The following is an 18,990-nucleotide window of genomic DNA, read 5'->3' as shown; positions in this document are numbered from 1 at the left end:
TTTTAAAGTTCATTTTCTTTTATTTATAGATAAAAATCAAAAGAAAATATTACTTTGCCAAAAAACAAAACAAAACAAAAAACGAGAAGCCACACAAGGAGATGCACAATATTTCAATAAGCTTTATTATTTATTAGGCATTTTTTATAAAATTTTGTATCCACGAGTGATGGGCAGACACCCGCGTGAACACCGCTGGTCTCTGGGGTTCACATTTCTTGCCGCCCCCTGTTGTTAGTCCTACAAGGTAATAGACGTCATTTTTTGCACACATAAGGGGTGCGCCCGAGTCCCCCTATAAAAGAAAGAATTTAGGTGACCCAGACACGTGCATGTGAATCATAGGAGTTTCAACACATCTGTATTGAAGAATCACAAGACTGTACCAAGCAGGCGGTAGAGGCCGCTGCATCTGTACACAGGAGGAATTTCATGTTGAAACTGTCACCCCAGCTGGTCTTGCAGGCTTTCTCAGAAAGAGACTTAACCCTGGCCATATGCATGATATCAGCATGCAGATCCACTATTATGAGAAGAGAAAACGTCACTACTTCCCAGAAATGTGCTTGAGGAAGGAGCAGATACAAAGTAGCAATGGATGAAAAATGTTTCCTTTTATAATTTTCCACATTTTCTGATGTTAAGTCAACATGAACTCAAGATTCATCTCATTTACTTCTTAAAACATGTTTTTGGTCTTCTTGTGCATCATGTAGCAATGCATGTTACTCCAATATAAAAGCATAAACAACATGGAGAGATGGAAAATAAAAAATGTAATTAAAATAAAATGAGCAGTTTGGAGAATGGATGGAAAATAAAGTAATTTTTTCCCCATCTTTCTTCAATCACATAGCTCTAGGATTCTAGAATAAATTATTATTGATGGATAAAATTAAGTCACACCCTACATAATTTATCAATAGCTCATTTTACCTGAAAATACATCAAATTACAAAGTAAAAGAGGTTATGAATGCCATTTCATGTTGCTTTTAATCTCAAACCCTGTTAGTAAGCCAGTTGACTCACATGTAGATTTTCTTGTCCCCCAACCAGTTGTCACACAAGACGAGTTGTCTTCATTCACCATTTCATCATCGTTATCCGTTAAGCACACAGGAAATATCATCGACCCTGGACGGAGCACACGTTAACCTGTACATCTTCGATTGTGGAACAGGATCTCCTCATGAAAAACACAGATACGGTCATATGATCCTATACCTATTCGAGCTGGGACAGACAAGCGGATCATGGAGAGATCGGAGACTGGTGGGAATGTGCCGTCGTGAGGCAAACTCTGCACGCTTTCCACAGCTGCAGTCTGACCCGACATGAAGTTGAGGTCATGAGCTCCCAAGATCACAACATCTCCAGCCCTGTGGGACAAACGGTCAGAACATCACTGAGGAACAACAGATGACCAAACCCATGTCTTACTTGGCGAAGCAGTGGCGTGGCGCCAGCACCCAGCGCGGGTCAACGAGGACGCCGCTACAGTAATGCGTGTCGTGGTTCTGCAGGCTGACATGCCATGGCCAGGAGTTTGGGCACGCCTCACTTATGTTCTCCACCTTGAACGTGCCATCCTCAGTGGACACCACCTGGGCAAAGCCACTGGGCAGCTGGCAGGGACCCATCCTGGACTGTCCACACTGGGCTGAAGCCATAACATGGAAATGGACATGAATGATGAATAAAGCAATTGAAAAGGTACACGACTGATACTGAGAGCATGAAAAGAGTGTCTTACCAGTTGAATCTGCTCCAGAGTCAACAGAAACGACTTCACCTATATAATACAAGAGGAAAATAAGCTACAGCAGTTTTCGATCAGACACTGATATGCACCTGGATCACTGAAATCTGAAAGTTCACACCACCCATTGAAGAAACGATCCATTGTTTGTAGTGGGACAGCATGGTGTAGACCCCTGGTCTTTGGGCTCGACCACATCCGACCCCCCAGCTGACCACCCCGGCAAGCTCGTACCTCTCGCCTGTGAAACACGACAGGGGACCGCCAGAGTCGCCCTGAACAGACATCCACAGCACATGCGTCAAACTAAAGAGTGTCCACAATGAAGGAAATTATTTTACAACCTAAACTAACATTGCCTTGTCATAAAAGTAAATTAGTTTAATTAGATTAAGTAGATTGATTTTACATTTTATATGCATATACATATGTAACCGTCATTAAAAAAAACACCAAATGTTTACCTGACAAATATTTAAACATTATCTTTTTTTTTTATATACAAATTTCTACACGAACATGCATATAAAATATCAGACATTTATTATTAATATTATATATTAGGATTATGCTAAATTACTTGTATGGTTTTCTTTTAAAAGATTTTTATTAAATCAATAATTTATATTAGCCTGGGTTCCCCTATGCTGCCTTGCGCACAGTGCGATTTTATTCCCGCTGCTAGGCAGCCTGGACACCATGGACCAGATTTTCCCCTCAAAAAGGGAACCAATCCCAGAACGGGGAGGGAGCAGCAAGACGATGATGACGTCTATGCGACACACCGAAGCAGTTTGTTTATATCTATGGATCCAACATGGCATCGGACGCGAAGTTACCTTTCGATGCAGCCTTAGATAGTGTTCTAAGTAGTTTAGAACGCAAGTTTATTTCGTCTTCTTCCTCATCGAATTTCTGTCTACATACGTCATCTGGTATAATTGAAACGATTGGCTATGAGCTACGTACAGGCGCATTCGTAGAGCCAATAAACGGCTCTGGGCATTCGTAAACCACGCCTCAAATACGAGGAAATGAACATGTGGTTCCCAGACCACGTCTGAAAAAGAGGTCGGACGTTAGCAAGGCTACATTTATATACATATTTTCCTAAGATTTTTTGTTGTTGTTGAATAAATTAACCAATTGAGACCACGTAAAGACATCAAGACAAAAAAAAAATCCTCGTGTGTTGTGTTTCAGAATCAAAGCTAAATTGCAAATGTTCACCTGACATGCATCAATTCCACCAGCAGCCGCCCCGGCACACATCATAAACTCATACATTTTCCCTCCATAAAAACTGCTACATGTTTGTGGATCAAAAACAGTAACATTGACCTCTTGAAGTCTGGAGGCACGAGCACCATCTATAAAGAGACAAATACCATCTAAATCACATAACCAGCACTATTACACAGGTTTAACAGCACATTTAATTAAATAACGGCGTACTCTCTCTGATGGCGCCCCAGCCTGTGACGGTGCAGTTTTCCAGAGGACCCAACTCATTACTCAAGATGCCAACAGGTCTCACACACTCGTCAAACACCAGTGGACTCTGCAGTTTCAGCAAGGCAATATCATTCTCATTTGTCTTTTGGTTGTAGTCCTTGTGGGAGATGATTTTTTCCACCCTTACAGTCTTTAAATAAAATACACAGGAGAGTTCAAATAACAAACAAAAAAAAAAAAAGATCACATAATAAGGTAGTGAGATGTAAATATACATGCAGACACATACTTGATGACAGGATTCATTCGCATTCTCCAAATCGTGTATTCCAACCACTGCGTTCCACATTGACGCCTTTTTATAACTGCTCACAAACAGGGATTTTGGTTTAGACACACAGACTGCACTCAGTCAGTCAGAGGGTTTATAGACTCACCGTTTGAAGCAGTGGCCGGCAGTGATGACCCACCACCGGTCGAGGACTGCACCCCCGCAGGCTGGCATGTCGGAGTACTGCAGGGACACTTGCCAAGGCCACGAATGTGCCCAGGCCTCCTGCCCACCTATAATCCGACTCTCCTCCTCATCCTGCTCTGGGATGAAGGCGCGTATGCCAGCCTGCTCTGAAAAGCATGGTGCATATTTGTGAGCAATCCAGCAGACATTGGGGGAGGACGTGTAAAGCTGGGCAAGGCTTAGCCTTCTCTTAGCCACAGACTTGAGACTAGCATGGTTTTTTTTCACTCAAACCGCTGCTTTGTCTGCTTATTTTAGAAGGCAAAGAAAACTGATCAGCAGTTACGAGCAGCTTTTCTCTGTAATAAAAATATTTGCCAAACGATCTGGTGCACATCAGTGTTTGTGCTCTGGAGAACGCCAAAGGTTTCTATTTACAAAGTGTTCTTGCAGCGTTGAGCAGTGTAGCCAATCACAAACATGTCTGTTTATTTCTTGAATGCAATGGCCAATCAGAGGCGTTTAAATTAGCAGTGAAGTGGATTCAGAGTTCTGCATGCTTGCAAATCCCCATTATAACAAACAATTATGTAAACGAGATTCATTGTGCAGTCAGGTTCACTGACCATAATGGAACTTTGTGAGATTGCAATGAGTGACAGATATTTGAGGGCTCTTTGCACGCTTTCTGCCATGCTAAATCCTGCATATAGATGCTTGCTTTCTGTTAAAATTAGCGGTGGTATGTGAATGTAGAAGCTTTAATAAATAGTTTATCAGGAGCGTTTATGCTGGGATATGTGGCTACACATAATTTGAAATTATTGCATGGAAATCCATGTTTTTAAAGGGGAAGTGCATCTCCTTACCCTCGAGTTGGTTCACCCTCCACCTATAGCAGATTAACAACTGACATGGAAAACTTTCAAATATTATCTGTAACCATTATTACGATCATTTGTTGCCTAACAAGTTGTTGTGTCTGCTTAATCGAATACACGACATAAACTATAGACACATAACATCGGAACAAGCTTTTTTTTGTTTGTTGAAACTATATGTATTGTGAAAGGCGTTACCCAATACAAATAGACTTGATGAAAAGCATTACGAACTCTGTCTCACCATAACATCCCTTGCCAAAGATGCAGTTTGCCTCAGTTGAAGCACTCTCTTTGGGTTTCTTTTCCGCATCTTAAAAGAAACATTACGATCATTGAAATAAATCACATCAGGTAACATGGTTCCACAAAGCTACCAAAACACGATCAAGATCCGCTCACCAGGGTCAGCCTTAGTCCAATTAAGAGAGAGTATTAAAATAAATAAATACTTTTTACACATGTTCACAAATCTGTTATTAAAAATGAATGGAGAAACGTTATACAAAAGACTTTACAGGTAAACAATGCGCAAAGCAAATTTAATCCCTGTAACACCTGTGAGGGGCAATCAGCGCTTAATTAATTAAGCGAGTGTGTGGTAGTTCAGAAGTTCACCACTAGAGGCCAGCAGAGATTCAAGCGCGAACACGAGAGCTACACGCATTATAGATGCTTTGCACGACAGATTTTCCATCCTTGTAAAAAAGCTATTGTTATAAAATATAAAAAAAGACCAAATACTGTCGAGAATACATACAGAAATTCAAATTCAGTGTCTACACCAATCAGCATCATTGTTTTGGCTAGAGTCACTCCAGGGTTTTAAATGTTTTATTTAATCATAATTAACGACCCTTAATAACAATGTTTTTATTACTAATTTCAATTGTTTGAAAAAAGAAATAGATTTCATATAGAGAAGCCTACCATTTGCTTATCTTATCATTCAAGCAGATGGCATAATTTCAATAAAAATGATTTATAAGCAAAACAGTATATATATTAGTGCTGTCAAATCGATTAATCATGATTAATCACATTTAACATAAATGTTTATTTATACAATATGTATGTCTGTATATATATATATTCATCTACACACACATATATATATATATATATATATATATATATATATATATATATATATATATATATAAATATATACTTACCTTATGGTTTTATATATATTGTATAATATAAATGTATATAAATTCCGCATTTAAACATTACATTTTTTTGTGCATTCTCAAATGTTAACAAAATAGTTTTGGAACGCTGATAAAAGATTTCGATTTGTAACAAAGGGTATATGAAAATGCAGTTTGCCTTCTTCAAGATATTGCAGCATTCATTCATGTACCAATGTCTGCGATTAAAAATATTGTTAGGTAAGATGAAATCAAATGAAAATCTTGAATCATATTGCAAATTCAGTAGAAGGAGAAAGTGTTTCTATATCTGATCTGTCAGCTTTGTGTGCATTATGTTAAAACAGTGGGATGTAAACATAATTACACAATTCAATGCAACGGGTAATTTAACACCTGGCCTGGGATTCTGATAAAAAGTGATTGCACACATAATTGTCCATCCAGAGCAATGTCAACACCTCCAAACACAAGAGCACATTCATAAGTATTGGATAATATTTATTAAATAATCATACATTACTTCACATTGGTTTCTGCTATGACATGTTTAGCACGGCTGCTGCTCATTTAAAGAAATGTTCTTGATAACAGTTCCTATGGCAACGAAACGTAAGTGCAAAGATTACGGTGTAATCAAGAGTACTGCATGACAAACTCTGGCCAGCGAAAATATGACTCCAATCCATTTACTGTCAACGGTGACCCAGTTCAAGGATACGTCATTATGCATCATATTCGTAATTCCAATTCATAGAGACTTCAGTATTATAGCTTATGAGGAGAAAAATAGGATATGTAATTCACTGCACAGGTCAAAACGCCTTTAGTCAAAGATACATTCCACAATATTGATGCATGTACAAGATGAAAGATCAAATTAAAGCACATGATGAACGACCCTGTCATTTTTTTGTCCTTCATTTAAATCACAAAACCAGATCAGCCGTGTTCATGGAACACAGTAGATGCCCAGTCATATTTGAAAACTTGCAGCATTTGTCCGAAACGCTAGTTCCCGAGGCTTAGCAATCATCGAAGCAGAACGGAGCCGCTGCGGTCGAGTGGAACGGCTTTACATCCGGAAAAAAATCCCTCTCAGTCTCGGAGATGGCACCTCTGCTTCCACGCCTGACGGTGAGGAATAACACGAGAACACACGATCGGTCTGAGCACTTTAAAGTAGTCGTTGAGTGGTTTTAGAGACAGGAACAATGATGAAATCTTCTGAAATGTGTTGTTGCTGAGGTCAGTGGTGTCTGTGTGCTCCAGTTCTGAATGCAGAGGCTACAAAATGTCAGTCTTTTGGATTATTTCAATCCTCTGTAAACTCTGGAGGGGAAGGAAGCGGTCATGAATCATCTCCTGAGTCCAAACTGTGTTCGTCCGCTCCCTCTCTTCACCCTTCTGTCTCTTGGTTACTTGGCCGATGGTTCGGGTCTCGCTGTTCCTCTAGGCCCCTTGTAGTTTTTTCTCTAGTCTGTCCAGCTTGGCCAGATTTTCCTTCAGCAGTTTGGAGCTGGGTGAGAGGAGAAGAGCTCTTTGGTAGTACATTCGTGCTGCTGCATAGTCTCCCTAAAAAACAGACAAGAGTGCTTGGATCGGTCTCATGAGGAAATATACAGGTCATATAATAAAAAAAAAAAAAAAAAAAGCACATGATGAACGACCCTGTCATTTTTTTGTCCTTCATTTAAATCACAAAACCAGATCAGCCGTGTTCATGGAACACAGTAGATGCCCATATATATATATATATATATTTTTTTTTTTTAAATATTAGGGAGCATTATGATTTTGTGCCTTTTCTTAATTAAGCACATTTCCCTCAAAATTATTACTTAAAAAAAAAAAACCTCTCATTATCATTATCATTGTAATGCAGTCATAAAAATGTTTTTTTATTAAAAAAATCTGAATATTTTTATTATTTTTATGGTTAATGCAATGTGACTAAGTTATAATATTAGCATTATTTTTATGCTTGAAAAAAAAACAATACAGTTTTGTATTAAGTAAATCTATTTAGAAATGTTTAATGTAAATAAAACCAATTTTATACAATGTTGTTTACACACACACACATACATATAACTAATATATATATATATATATATATATATATATATATATATATATATATATATATATATATATATATATATATATTCTTACAACAATTACCTATTATACCACCATTTCTGACTATATACACTGCATATATTTATCTAAAAATAATTATATATATATATATATATAAAACCATTTAATGTTTAACTTTTAATTGTTATAATTATTTGATTTTTGCATACTTAATTTGTATTATTAATTATAATATAATCTATCTATTCTATTACTATAGTTTTTATTCATATTTATATATTTAAATAATATATCATTATTGATTCTTCACATTACAGTAATAAGAATTTTCAAATAAGTTTCTGAGAAAAAATTATCATAAAAATGATGTCAGAGTTATTTATGGTCCTAACCAAAGGCTTAATTTTCTTAAAGCAAACAATTTCTTTGTTTATGCAAAATATATTTCTCCTTTTGGTTTTTGTGGTGAAATTTCTTGTCAGTTTTCATCAGACCTCAAGTCTCAGCCAACACACCTTGATATGCTGAATGCCGCCCATATTCATCCAGGCCTGTGATTGGTCAGGCTTGAGCTCGACAGCAAGCTTGTAGCTCTAGAAACATTAGATCAACACATGACACATTATATATGGTATAAACATGATATGTAGCCAATGATGAATGAATTCAACAGCATTAAACCACCGGCGTGATTCAACCTTTTATAACAGTTTTGGTCTGTGTAAGAAACACGATCCATTAAGAAAAGAAAAGAAAAAACACTGGAGGTGAATTTAACAGTCTGGCTCTACCGCAGATGTGCTGTTGAAACACCGCAAAAGGCCTTTTTGTTTAAGCCTTTATAATTGAGCTTTGAACTGGATAGCAGCATTATGTGAACCTGAGACCAGCCTGTTCTCATCTGTCCCTTTGTGGTCAAAATAAATGTGGAACTACAGGGCAAATATTAGCGGGAGACCTGGAATGAGTCCAGGAACAAAGAATAAACCATAACAGTCCTTGTGTTAACCAGACATTCTGCCGAAGAAACTTCATTCAAGTCCTTTTAAGGCAGAGAAAAAGCAAGGTTAAGAAGAAAGCTTCCAGCACGAGACGAAGTCTGGACTGTTTATATTTGGAGATGAAAGGATGCGGCTGATGTTCCTGTGACAGTATCAGGGCACCGGCAAGAACACTGTGAAGGTGAGAGAAGAAGCAAGCAGCAGAAAACACAATTACTCCACATTTAGCCAGACTTTAGTTGGTTTCATACTGCAGCTTATTATAACCATGACTTGAACTCTGTTTTAACACTCTCATAATCGGAAGTCTCATAAAAACAGACCAAATGGTAAAAAAATTAATAATAATATTCATGACTATATTCATCATGACAGCAATGTTCATTGCTGAATTTTATATCACCAGAAAATTATCATAAATATATTGGTAATATTTAATTTATCACTCAATTAGTATTACTCTTAAATATATATATATAAAAATTGACGTCATAAACCTGGTAAATGTTGGCAAATGGGTCAATGACAAATATCTAAGATGATAAAAAACTAAATCTTGAAAAGTGCCACACAAAAATATCTAAATGAATCTTAATTCGTAAATGGAAAGCACGCTCATCAAAGAAGATGAAGTATTCAAGTGACTGTCTATATGAATTGCATTTATGTATATTTATGTGCGTTTATGTTTTAATGCAGTGATGAAAATTGTGTCCAAAATTCAGCATTTAATTTAACATAAGTAAATGTATCCATATTTTATTTCATATTAATTATGACATTAATTTTCAATTTTTTTATCCAGAATCCAGAATCGGTCTGTCTTCACCGGCCAAAAGTGGTCAGCGCAGACCACAACGATCTGTCCAGGTCTGTCGGTCCTGGGCGAGCCTCATCCAATTGTGTCCCAGATCTTGTCGTAGCGAGTCGCGCCATCGTGTTGCAGGGCGTCCACGTGGCCGCTTGATGTCGATCGGCAGCCAGACGGTGACTTCGCGCGTCCATCTTTCGTCCGTACGCCGCATCAGGTGCCCGGCCCAGCGCTTCTTGGCCTTGTTGGCCAGGTCCACCGCGTCGTCCACCCTGGTCATGGCCCGCAACTGCTCGTTGCGGACGTGGTCGGTCTGTTTGACCCCGATCATACGGCGCTCGATTGCGCGTTCAGTCACGGCCAGCTTTAACCGGTCGGCCGCCGTCATTGTCCAGGTCTCAGCCCCATAGAGCATGGCAGGCAGGACGGTGCTGTTGAATAGGGCAGCCCTGATGTCCGGGTCAATGGCTCTATTGTTGGCCGTCTCGGCAATTGAGCCGAAGCTGACCCAGGCTGCTCGGCGTCGTCGTGCCAGTTCTCGGCCAATCTTGTGGTCGATGGTCAGCTCCTGGCCCAAGTAGATATAGCTATCTACTTGCTGGAGCTGATGCTGGTCGACATGAAGGGTGGTGTCGGCCACCTGGTCGTTGCGCATCCACTTAGTTTTGGCCAGATTGATTTTGAGGCCGAACCGGGCACCAGCCTGGTTGAGCTGGTCAAGCCGCTGCTGTACATCAACCGCCGAACAGCCTATCAGCACGATGTCATCGGCAAAGCGCAAGTGATTGAGCCAGCGGCCGTTGATCTTGATGCCGACCTCGTCCCAGCTGAGCTGCCGGAAAATTTGCTCGAGACAGGCGGTGAAAAGCTTGGGCGAGATGGTGTCTCCCTGCTTGACCCCGCGGCCGACCTTGATATTAAGCGGCCGGTCGAACAGGGTGATGGTGGTGGCGCAGTTGCTGTTCAGCTCCTGCAGTAGGGCCACGTACTCGTCACCGATGCCTTGTTGTTGGAGGGCGAGCAACACGGCGTTAATCTCGACCGAGTCGAAGGCCTTCTCATAGTCGACAAAAGCCAGGACCAGCGGCATCTTGTATTCCCTGGTCCGCTCGAGCAGCTGGTTCAGCACCTGCACATGATCCATGGTGCTAAAGCCAGATCTAAATCCGGCCTGCTCGACGGGTCGATGTTCATAATTTTTTTATTTGACATTTTATTTAAAAAGCAATAAATAATGCTTCATAATTTTTTCTTTCACAATACAGTAATCAGAATTGCTTTTTCTTAACAAGCAATAGAGAATATATTGTCATGAAAATGATCTATGATCCTAAAAGGCTTTGTTTCTTTATACAAAGTATTTCTAATATTATATTATCATAGAAGATGTGTTTTCAAGTTATTTTCAGTATGAATTGCATATTTCAGAGACAAAAAAATAAGCCTCAAGTCTCATGCTTCTCAGAGGACTCATAAAACCCTGTTAATCTTGACTTGGATTTTGTATAAAATCAGCCAGTCAAATAAGAGTTTTCCATTTGGGAAAAGCTCTTGCGGTTTATAAGCATCAAATGGTCCGTGAACTGTCTGCAGGCAAACTGCAACCCAGTAAACAAGAACGTGTTGAAAGGGAATATTTGAAGAGCTGTTCTCAGTCTGACAGCTGCAGGTGAAGTTACCTGGAAGGCTCGATCAAGCTCGTTCATCTCTCGGAGCTGGTTACCCATGGAGAAGTGCAGCTCTGCCTTCACCACAGGGTCTGCCGGCTCCTGCTGCAGTGCGGTCTTCAGCGCATCCAACGCCTGAAACACACACACACACACACACACACACACACACGCTCATTCAGCTCAAAACTAGCGCTGAACTTCTTCATCTGCAAGAGCTGAGATTTCTCTTTGAGGCACAGAACTGCTAAACTCAAGTAATACTGTAATGAGAAAAGGCATGTGTAATGAAAAGAAATTACACAAAAAAAAATTCTAGTCTCATACGCCTCACTGAGATTCAATAAAATGTTCTTTTGAATTGCTGACCTCAGCGACGAGATTAGACCGAAGGCAAAATTAAGCTCCCGCATGAACTGATTCACAGAGCACCAAATTAAGAGGAAAAATCTTGTGTTTGTGTTTTTTTCCATTTCCGTACAAGAAAGAGCTGTACGATTCTGGATAAAATGAAAATCACAGTTTTTTTTGTTTCAAATAGAGATCGCCCAGGATTCTGAACAGACAACTAAATAAAGTAACAGGTAATTATTTATGAGGTCCTGACAAAATATTATTATCTGCAGTCTATTTAAAAATGTTTAATTCATTAGAATGAATATTTACGAAAAATAATTGGTTCATTTCATTTCAATTTCAATCAGCGCTTTTGAATGAATCTCTTGAATGAATGATTCAATGACTCACTCATAAAGATTTCACTTGGGCTGCGTTTAAGTCAAATTTTTTATGCCCTTCCCTCGCTAACTCCCCTCCGACTCGTTCACTTGGATGTGCGTCATTGCTCAAAGTGCACGAGTGCACTACTGGCGGAACCCTTGCAATGTGTTTAAATTGAACGCCCTAAGCCCTTGATCACTTGGAATCTGCAATAGAGCTGATTTATTTTTTAATACCGTATTAGCTCTTTGATTGGTAATGAAAATCCTAAAAACGTCCTCTGTCCTTTTCTTATGAATTTTACACACCATTCTATAGGCCTGTGTGTATGCTTGGGCTGTTAAAAATTTAAATATATGCAAATATTAATTATGAATATCTTCATATATTTATATTAAATGTATTAAAACACAAAAATGATAACACTATACCCGTGTTAAAAAACAGTCAGCTTACAAGTATTAGGTAGGTGTTGGTAGCTACAAGTATTAAATGCGGTTAAAATAACTAGTTGTATGGGGTGTGGGGTGAATTAAGCGTGATCTGCTGGATCTGCCTGAAGTGTACATGTTGAGTAGACTCCCTCAGTCAGGATCGAGAGTTCGAGGGCCTGTCCAAATAAACTTCCCTCGTCCACTTGACGAAGTTGAACGCATTTCAAAATGGCGGCAGGGATTTCCCGAGCGGAAGTGCTTAGGGAAGTTTGCCAGTGTATGTCTAAAAGTGGAGTTAAACCCAGCCCTGTTTCATTACTGGATGAATCAGCGTTTTTGAACAAATCTCTTGAATGAATGATTCAATGTCACATACATTTTTAACAGTCACTTGTCGCCACCTAGTGGTTTAACAATGCAATTGATGCAATCGTTATTTGAAGCGCCAAGTTACATTCAAAAAGGATTTGCTCTATTTTTTGCGATCTTTTAATGATTAACCATGGAGCTCTAGTACAAGGGAGCACAATAAAAGGGAGCACACACACAGACACAGACACATACACACACCTCAGTGTGGTTGCCTTGTTTGCTGTAGATGGCAGACAACAAGCGGAAACATTCAATGCAGTTGCTGGTCTTTGAAATGATGCCCAGGGTCATTTTCTCTGCCTCTGTAGAACGACCTGCCATGGCTAAAACCTGCGCCTGTGGAGACAACGAGACGGGAACAGACAAAACAAGTTAAAAAAAGGAAAGAGGGAATGAAAGAGCGGCCAGAAAGGAACCCGAGAGGTTGTGGCCTTTGTTTCTCAAGTCTAGGCGGTGATGTGAATCACAGTGATGGTTGGTTGCTGGACGTTGTACGCTTTAAAACTCTTCCAGAAAACTATTTTCAAGGACGCTGACAGTTATAACAACATCAAACCTAACTGGCTGGACTGAAAAAAAAAAAAGGCATTGGGCATTTTTTGGGCTAAAAAGTCACTTTAATCTCACCAGGGCGAGCCAGATATCAGTGCTGTCGGGCTGCAGTGTGGCTGCCTCTCTGTAAACCTCCAGTGCCTCCTCGAATCTACCCGTGTTGTAGAATAAAGCCCCAAGAGGCGTCAGGATATCCACTTTACGAACCACTTGCAGAGCCCTGTGTGAGACGCACACACACATACAGCACCTGAGATTTAGTTTACAGTTGTGTAAGCTGGATACACTGTTTAGTCTATACAGTTTCATTTGATCTCATCTTACCTTTTGTACCATAGCTCCGCCTCTTTATTTTCATTGGACGAGCGAAGAAGACGGCCCAGGTTCACCATGGCAACATAGTGAGCTGGCTTGAGACGCACCGCTTCCTGGTAATGAAAGGCTGCACGATCCCCATGACCTAAAAGGGACACAGACAATATGTAGGTGTATAAAATGTGGTTGATATGAAGCGTGAAACATAACACGTGTGTATGTGTCATATATTTATTAATCACTAGAGATTTGGGGCATTAACACCCTCAAGTAACAATCATCTAGCAATGCAACCATTTAAAGACACTAGTTTCAATCATTTAAAGTGAAAAAGTGTCTTACCCGTGTCCACCAGGAACACACCGTAGTTGTTATGGAGGTCAGAGCTGTCGGGACAGTTCTCAATACCCTTGGTGTAAATTTCATTTGCTTCTTTTGAATGTCCCTACACACACACACACACAAAAAAAATCCTTTTAAAGGAATTGCAAAAAATGTCTAACAAGAACTGAAAAGGCCACTTTGTATGTGTCACTAACTGAATCGAGAGAGCAAGACCTGGTCAGCATATAGAGAGGCGAGGCTTGAGTACGCATCAGCGAAATGGGGACCGAACCGAATCGATTCCTTCAACATCCTCTCCGCCTCTTCCTCCTTCCCCTGAGACCTGGAAAACAACATCAACATCATCCTCTTCCTCATGTACACAGAGACACAGAGGCTGTGTCTGAAACCAAAGGCAGCGGACACAAGTAATATGTGTTTACTTCAGAAGATTGCCCAGGTTGAAGAGAGCTCTGTTGTGCTGAGGGTTAATGTCCAGCGCTCTCCTGTAATAAACTTCAGCCTCCTCAGCCTGATGAGTCAGAGTGCCCAGATTATTCAGAGCACTGGCATGGCGAGGGTACAGTCTACACAAAGACAGAGGACGTTTTTAGGATTTTCATTACCAATCAAAGAGCTAATACGGTATTAAATATTAAGTAAAAACAAAACATTTAAAACTAATTTTACAAAACTAAAAAAAAAGTCTTGTATAAATATATAAATAATTATGGTCACACTTTAGATTAGGGTCAAATTCACAATTATTAACCACGACTTTTACCTCAATAAACTACAAATTACTGCTAATTTATAGTTAGTAAAGTTGTTAAGTTTAGGTATTGTGTAGGATTAAGGGATGTAGAATATGATCAGGCATTAATATGTGCTTTTTAAGTACTAATAAACAGCCAATATCCTAGTATTATGCATGCTAATAAGCAACTAGTTAATAGTGAGAATTGGACCCTAAACTAAAATGTTAACATAATTATTATTGTATGTTATTGTATGTTCTCATGCCTACATGCACACACACACACACACACACACACACACACACACACACACACACACACACACACACACACACACACACACACACACACACACACACACACACACACACACACAGTACCTGAGGGCTGTTTTATAGTGGTAAATGGCTTCTTGGTTTCGCCCTCTGTCCTTCAGGAAGTTGGCATAGTTGTAATGAACTTTAGCATTGTGAGGTAAAGTCTGAATGCCAGACCTGACGGAGGTGGAAGAAAATAGTTCAGGACCCAGAAGGCACAGAAAAAGAAAACATTTCGCATTCACTATTTAGTAAATCCAAAGAATGCAAAACTCAATCCATTTCATGCTAATTGCATTAAAACTCATAAAAAAAAAATACACATGTAATGGAACATAAAATGTGATAAAAAAAGAAAATCTCAGCCAAGAATTCTGAAAAATCCAATTGAACCAGCTTAAAATGGCAGAAGGAGCCTGTTAGATCAGGGCTGGGCAACTGTGGCCTTCGAGATCCAGTTTCCAGAAGAATCATCAAACTCATCTGCCTTCTAGTAATCCTGAAAACCTTGATTAGCTTGTCAGGTGTGTTTATTTAGGGCTGGAGGTGGAGCTAAACAGGAAAATGGATCTCGAGGGCAACAATCGCCCACCCCTGTGTTAGAATACGAATTTTGTGTTAGATTACGAATTGATTGCGCTAACTTACGAATATCTGTGCTAGTTTAGATGGCTGACTAGGCACACTACAAGCTAGATCAAGATGGTCTAAAGGCCACAATATACTTCAAGCGAGATCGAAGAACGAACTGGTGTGACGTCATTTCGAACGAAATCAAGCCACAGCGAAGTTCGTCTGGTGTTCGTTTTGGGAGTTTGAAACAGCTTGCGAACTTTCCAAAGCAAACTTTCTGGAAAATGTTGCTCCAGCTGGTAAACACCTTCGAACTACCATTGGTCTGTGGCGATTACGTAATAGGAAGGTGGGCTCAGTGTCTCCACTGTTTTTCATGTTTATTACTGAAAAGCTGCTGCTTTAAAGCAATCTATTGTATAAAGTGGTATATAATTAAACATGAGGTGACCGTTAGGAGGTTCGCCAACAGTGTACCTCTGTTCATGTAGTTCAAACTTCTTTTTACCCCAAAGTGAAGAATGAAAGGAACTTGGCCTTGAGTATATCGTGGCCTTAATAGCTCAGCCAGGTCCTCTTCGGACCTGGCTGAGCTATTAACCAGCTAGAAACCAGTAATTGTGTTGCAAAACCCAGCTATCACCTTAAACTGGTGTATTGTGGATCTTTCAGCTGGAACTGAATATGAACACACCTGAACAGGGCTTCTCTGGAGAGCCAGATCTCATTCTGTTGGACGGTCTTCCAGGAGAAGAGGAGGAGGACAACCAGCATGGACACAGTTAAAGCGGCCGCTCCCCACCGACTGACCACTGAATACAGTCTGTTCAGCCCGTGCACCACCAGAACACAGTAACCCATACTGGACACACACACACACACAGAGAGTATTTTAATGACATATGGGTGCTAATGCATTTCTTTTTTTTCAGACAGCTAAAGAACTTATTCAAACACATAAAGATGGTGATAACCAACTGGAAAATCTTCAGACTTCACATTGACAGTGAAACTCTCATGACGAATGGTAATATGATACCCTTAAAATGTTATGTGTGTACAAGGGAATAGTTAAAATAAGACTGGGAACAAATGACTTGCGCTAAAAATCATATTCTTGAAGGTATCTTTGAACCTATCTGTAGTATCACTGACACAAAATGCTGAATGACAAAATATGCACTAATATTTAGTGTAAATAGTTTAAAAGTTCAAAACAAAATCACAGGTGAAGAAATAATTAAAATGACATGAATTCCCATGAATTAATGAATATATTAATAGAAAATTAAGTAAAATATTATTTTGCGTGGATTATTTGCATATTAAATAAGATATTTATTACAATAATTTATAATAAATGTATAATACAAAATTTTATAATATATAAATAATTATTTAAAATATTCCTAAAATATGTATACTGTTATACACACAAAGTATGATATAGTAAATATTCAAAATATTATAATTTTATAAAATATAAATTGTGTATATATATATATACATATGTGTATGTATGTATGTATGTATGTATGTATATATATATATATATATATATATGTATATATATATATATATACTGTATATAACAGCATAAAAATGTTGTAGAAATATCAAATTATTAATGTATAAATTATAATTACTGAATTAATTTTTCATGTCATTTTTTGAACATTTGCAGTATAATTATCAAACACTGACTATATTTATTAATTATTGTGTAAGACCCTGGTAATATTCACTATCTTGCAAGATACAAACACAAAAGCACATCCAAAGTCTCTCCAGCACATCTGTGAATGTGCATATTTAAAGGTAATCATGAGAAGGACAAAACCCTCAATTCTTAAGCCACAGGAAAGGGGCTGATCCGATTTCGCATCTCACAATGTTTATCCTCAATCGCTGGTGTCACTGTGGACACGGTCCAAAACGGCTCAAGTCAAACACATTTACATCAATCTCTCACAGTATCGACGCAAAGAGCAAGTTAAAAATGGGAATTTCTGGTTCATGTATTCAGTGCTGGAGTGTTTTTAGGGCTGAATTTGGACTCAATATCCAGTAACACTTTAGTTTAGGGTCCAGTTCTCACTATTAACTTTGCTTATTAGCATGCATATTCCTAGGATATTGGCTGTTTATTAGAACTTATAAAGCCTCTAATCCAACCTAGTACCTTAACTTAACAACTACCTTACTAACTATTAAGAAGCAGTAATTAGGCAAAAGTAGTTCATAGTCGGTTCATAGTGAGAATTGGACCCTAATCTAAAGTGACCCAATATCCTTCCAGGTTAATTTTCTTTCTTTGTCTCTGCTTTGCTGAACAGGAAATTTATATTTGGAAGGCGACATCTCCCTTTCCCCGTCAACACCCACTCCCCACAAACAGAACATATGAGGACTTCTGTGGCTTCACACACGCTTTCACTGCTTCCCACACATGCACGCACACATACACACACACTTCTGAAACATGTGGTACATTCACAGTTCAAATGAATTTGTTTTGTAAATCTGTTTTGAAGATACACCAATTGCACTAGATTTTTACTGAAGAAGATTATGAGTGCTATGATATTTTGGTCTCCAGATATGGTTTAGGTCCTTCCTTCTATATAAGTCTCTAGGATTGTTCTTGCATATTTTACCATGAATAGGGAAAAATTCACCCAATCCACTTTCTAAATGCATGTTGAGAAAGATTCATGTGTATGCTTTATTTTTTTTATGACTAGGGGTGGGACAAAATATCGATAGGGCAAATTATCGTTGTGGATATGAGAATCAATACGCTGGCGCCAAACATTGATATTTTAATTAATAAAATAAGGTGCTCGAAATAGATTTCCCTGCTCCCAGCGTCGCTACTTCATGGCTCCTCGAGGTGGTGCTCAACACACGAATTAAGGAAATGTGAACATAAGTTAACTAGTCAAGGAGAAATAGGTTTTTAAAGGGGTCATATAATGCCATTTTTGTACAATCTAATATGATTCTTTAGGGTCTAAATTAAAAGTTTGTAATATACTTTAATTAAAAATTCTCATTAGTATTGTAAGAAAACACTAATTTCACCTGGTCAAAAACAGCTCTGTTTTCAGCACGCCGTTTCAGTGCATGTGTCTTTAAATGATAATGAGCTTTGCTCACCCCGCCCCTCTGTTCTGTGCATACACCGTTTCTAACACAATAACCACGTGTTGTTCATTATAAACGTGGGATTATGAATTATATTGAGAACGTCGTACATAGAAAACATGCCGTAATGTACCCTGAGTGTAAAGGTTTGCAAATTTCGCAAAGATTAATATAAATACTAATATAAA

General features: G+C 38.8%; 2 protein-coding genes across 3 annotated transcripts in view; both read right to left on the bottom strand.

Annotated features, from left to right (window-relative positions):
* Positions 1-80: 80 nt before the first annotated feature.
* On the bottom strand, positions 81-5,150 carry ovch1 (ovochymase 1). Of its 2 annotated transcripts, none has more exons than XM_081362672.1 (13): positions 4,957-5,150; positions 4,799-4,867; positions 3,654-3,840; positions 3,506-3,581; positions 3,217-3,406; positions 2,992-3,131; positions 1,883-2,036; positions 1,756-1,794; positions 1,443-1,662; positions 1,227-1,381; positions 1,032-1,136; positions 387-523; positions 81-295 (listed from the first exon to the last, which is right to left on the bottom strand). In XM_081362672.1, exons 1-13 carry the CDS (start codon positions 5,015-5,017, stop codon positions 134-136), a joined length of 1,695 nt encoding a protein of 564 aa, XP_081218798.1. In that variant the 5' UTR covers positions 5,018-5,150; the 3' UTR covers positions 81-133. The 2 variants fall into 2 exon arrangements, with proteins under 2 accessions (XP_081218798.1, XP_081218799.1); XM_081362673.1 differs by having other exon boundaries at positions 101-295; positions 3,654-3,835; positions 4,957-5,058.
* Positions 5,151-6,193: 1,043 nt separating this feature from the next.
* The window catches only part of tmtc1 (transmembrane O-mannosyltransferase targeting cadherins 1), a 44,120-nt gene continuing 31,323 nt past the window's right edge, over positions 6,194-18,990 (bottom strand). Inside the window, exons 10-20 of the mRNA XM_081364016.1 lie at positions 16,350-16,517; positions 15,146-15,259; positions 14,451-14,594; positions 14,242-14,350; positions 14,026-14,128; positions 13,693-13,828; positions 13,444-13,588; positions 13,015-13,152; positions 11,303-11,425; positions 8,327-8,404; positions 6,194-7,283 (exon numbers count right to left, since the gene is read on the bottom strand). Coding sequence (XP_081220142.1) covers positions 7,161-7,283; positions 8,327-8,404; positions 11,303-11,425; positions 13,015-13,152; positions 13,444-13,588; positions 13,693-13,828; positions 14,026-14,128; positions 14,242-14,350; positions 14,451-14,594; positions 15,146-15,259; positions 16,350-16,517 — 1,381 coding nt within the window. The 3' untranslated portion in view covers positions 6,194-7,160. The remainder of the gene's footprint in view (positions 7,284-8,326; positions 8,405-11,302; positions 11,426-13,014; positions 13,153-13,443; positions 13,589-13,692; positions 13,829-14,025; positions 14,129-14,241; positions 14,351-14,450; positions 14,595-15,145; positions 15,260-16,349; positions 16,518-18,990) is intronic.

This window comes from Scardinius erythrophthalmus (assembly GCF_964197995.2).
Source record: "Scardinius erythrophthalmus genome assembly, chromosome: 4".
NCBI classification, from domain to species: domain Eukaryota; kingdom Metazoa; phylum Chordata; class Actinopteri; order Cypriniformes; family Leuciscidae; genus Scardinius; species Scardinius erythrophthalmus.
The sequence above is the reverse complement of the archived record's forward strand: the minus strand, read 5'-3'. Positions and strand labels throughout refer to the sequence as shown.

Bases quoted from the DNA above. Each gene is read 5' to 3' on its own strand.
- ovch1 (XM_081362672.1), bottom strand. From the start codon at position 5,017: ATGTGTAAAAAGTATTTATTTATTTTAATACTCTCTCTTAATTGGACT. The intron at 3,582-3,653 runs GTGAGTCTATAA...GTTTGTGAGCAG, and splicing joins GCCGGCCACTGCTTCAAACG to TTATAAAAAGGCGTCAATGT. The intron at 1,137-1,226 runs GTATAGGATCAT...TGCTCCGTCCAG, and splicing joins GTCTGTCCCAGCTCGAATAG to GGTCGATGATATTTCCTGTG.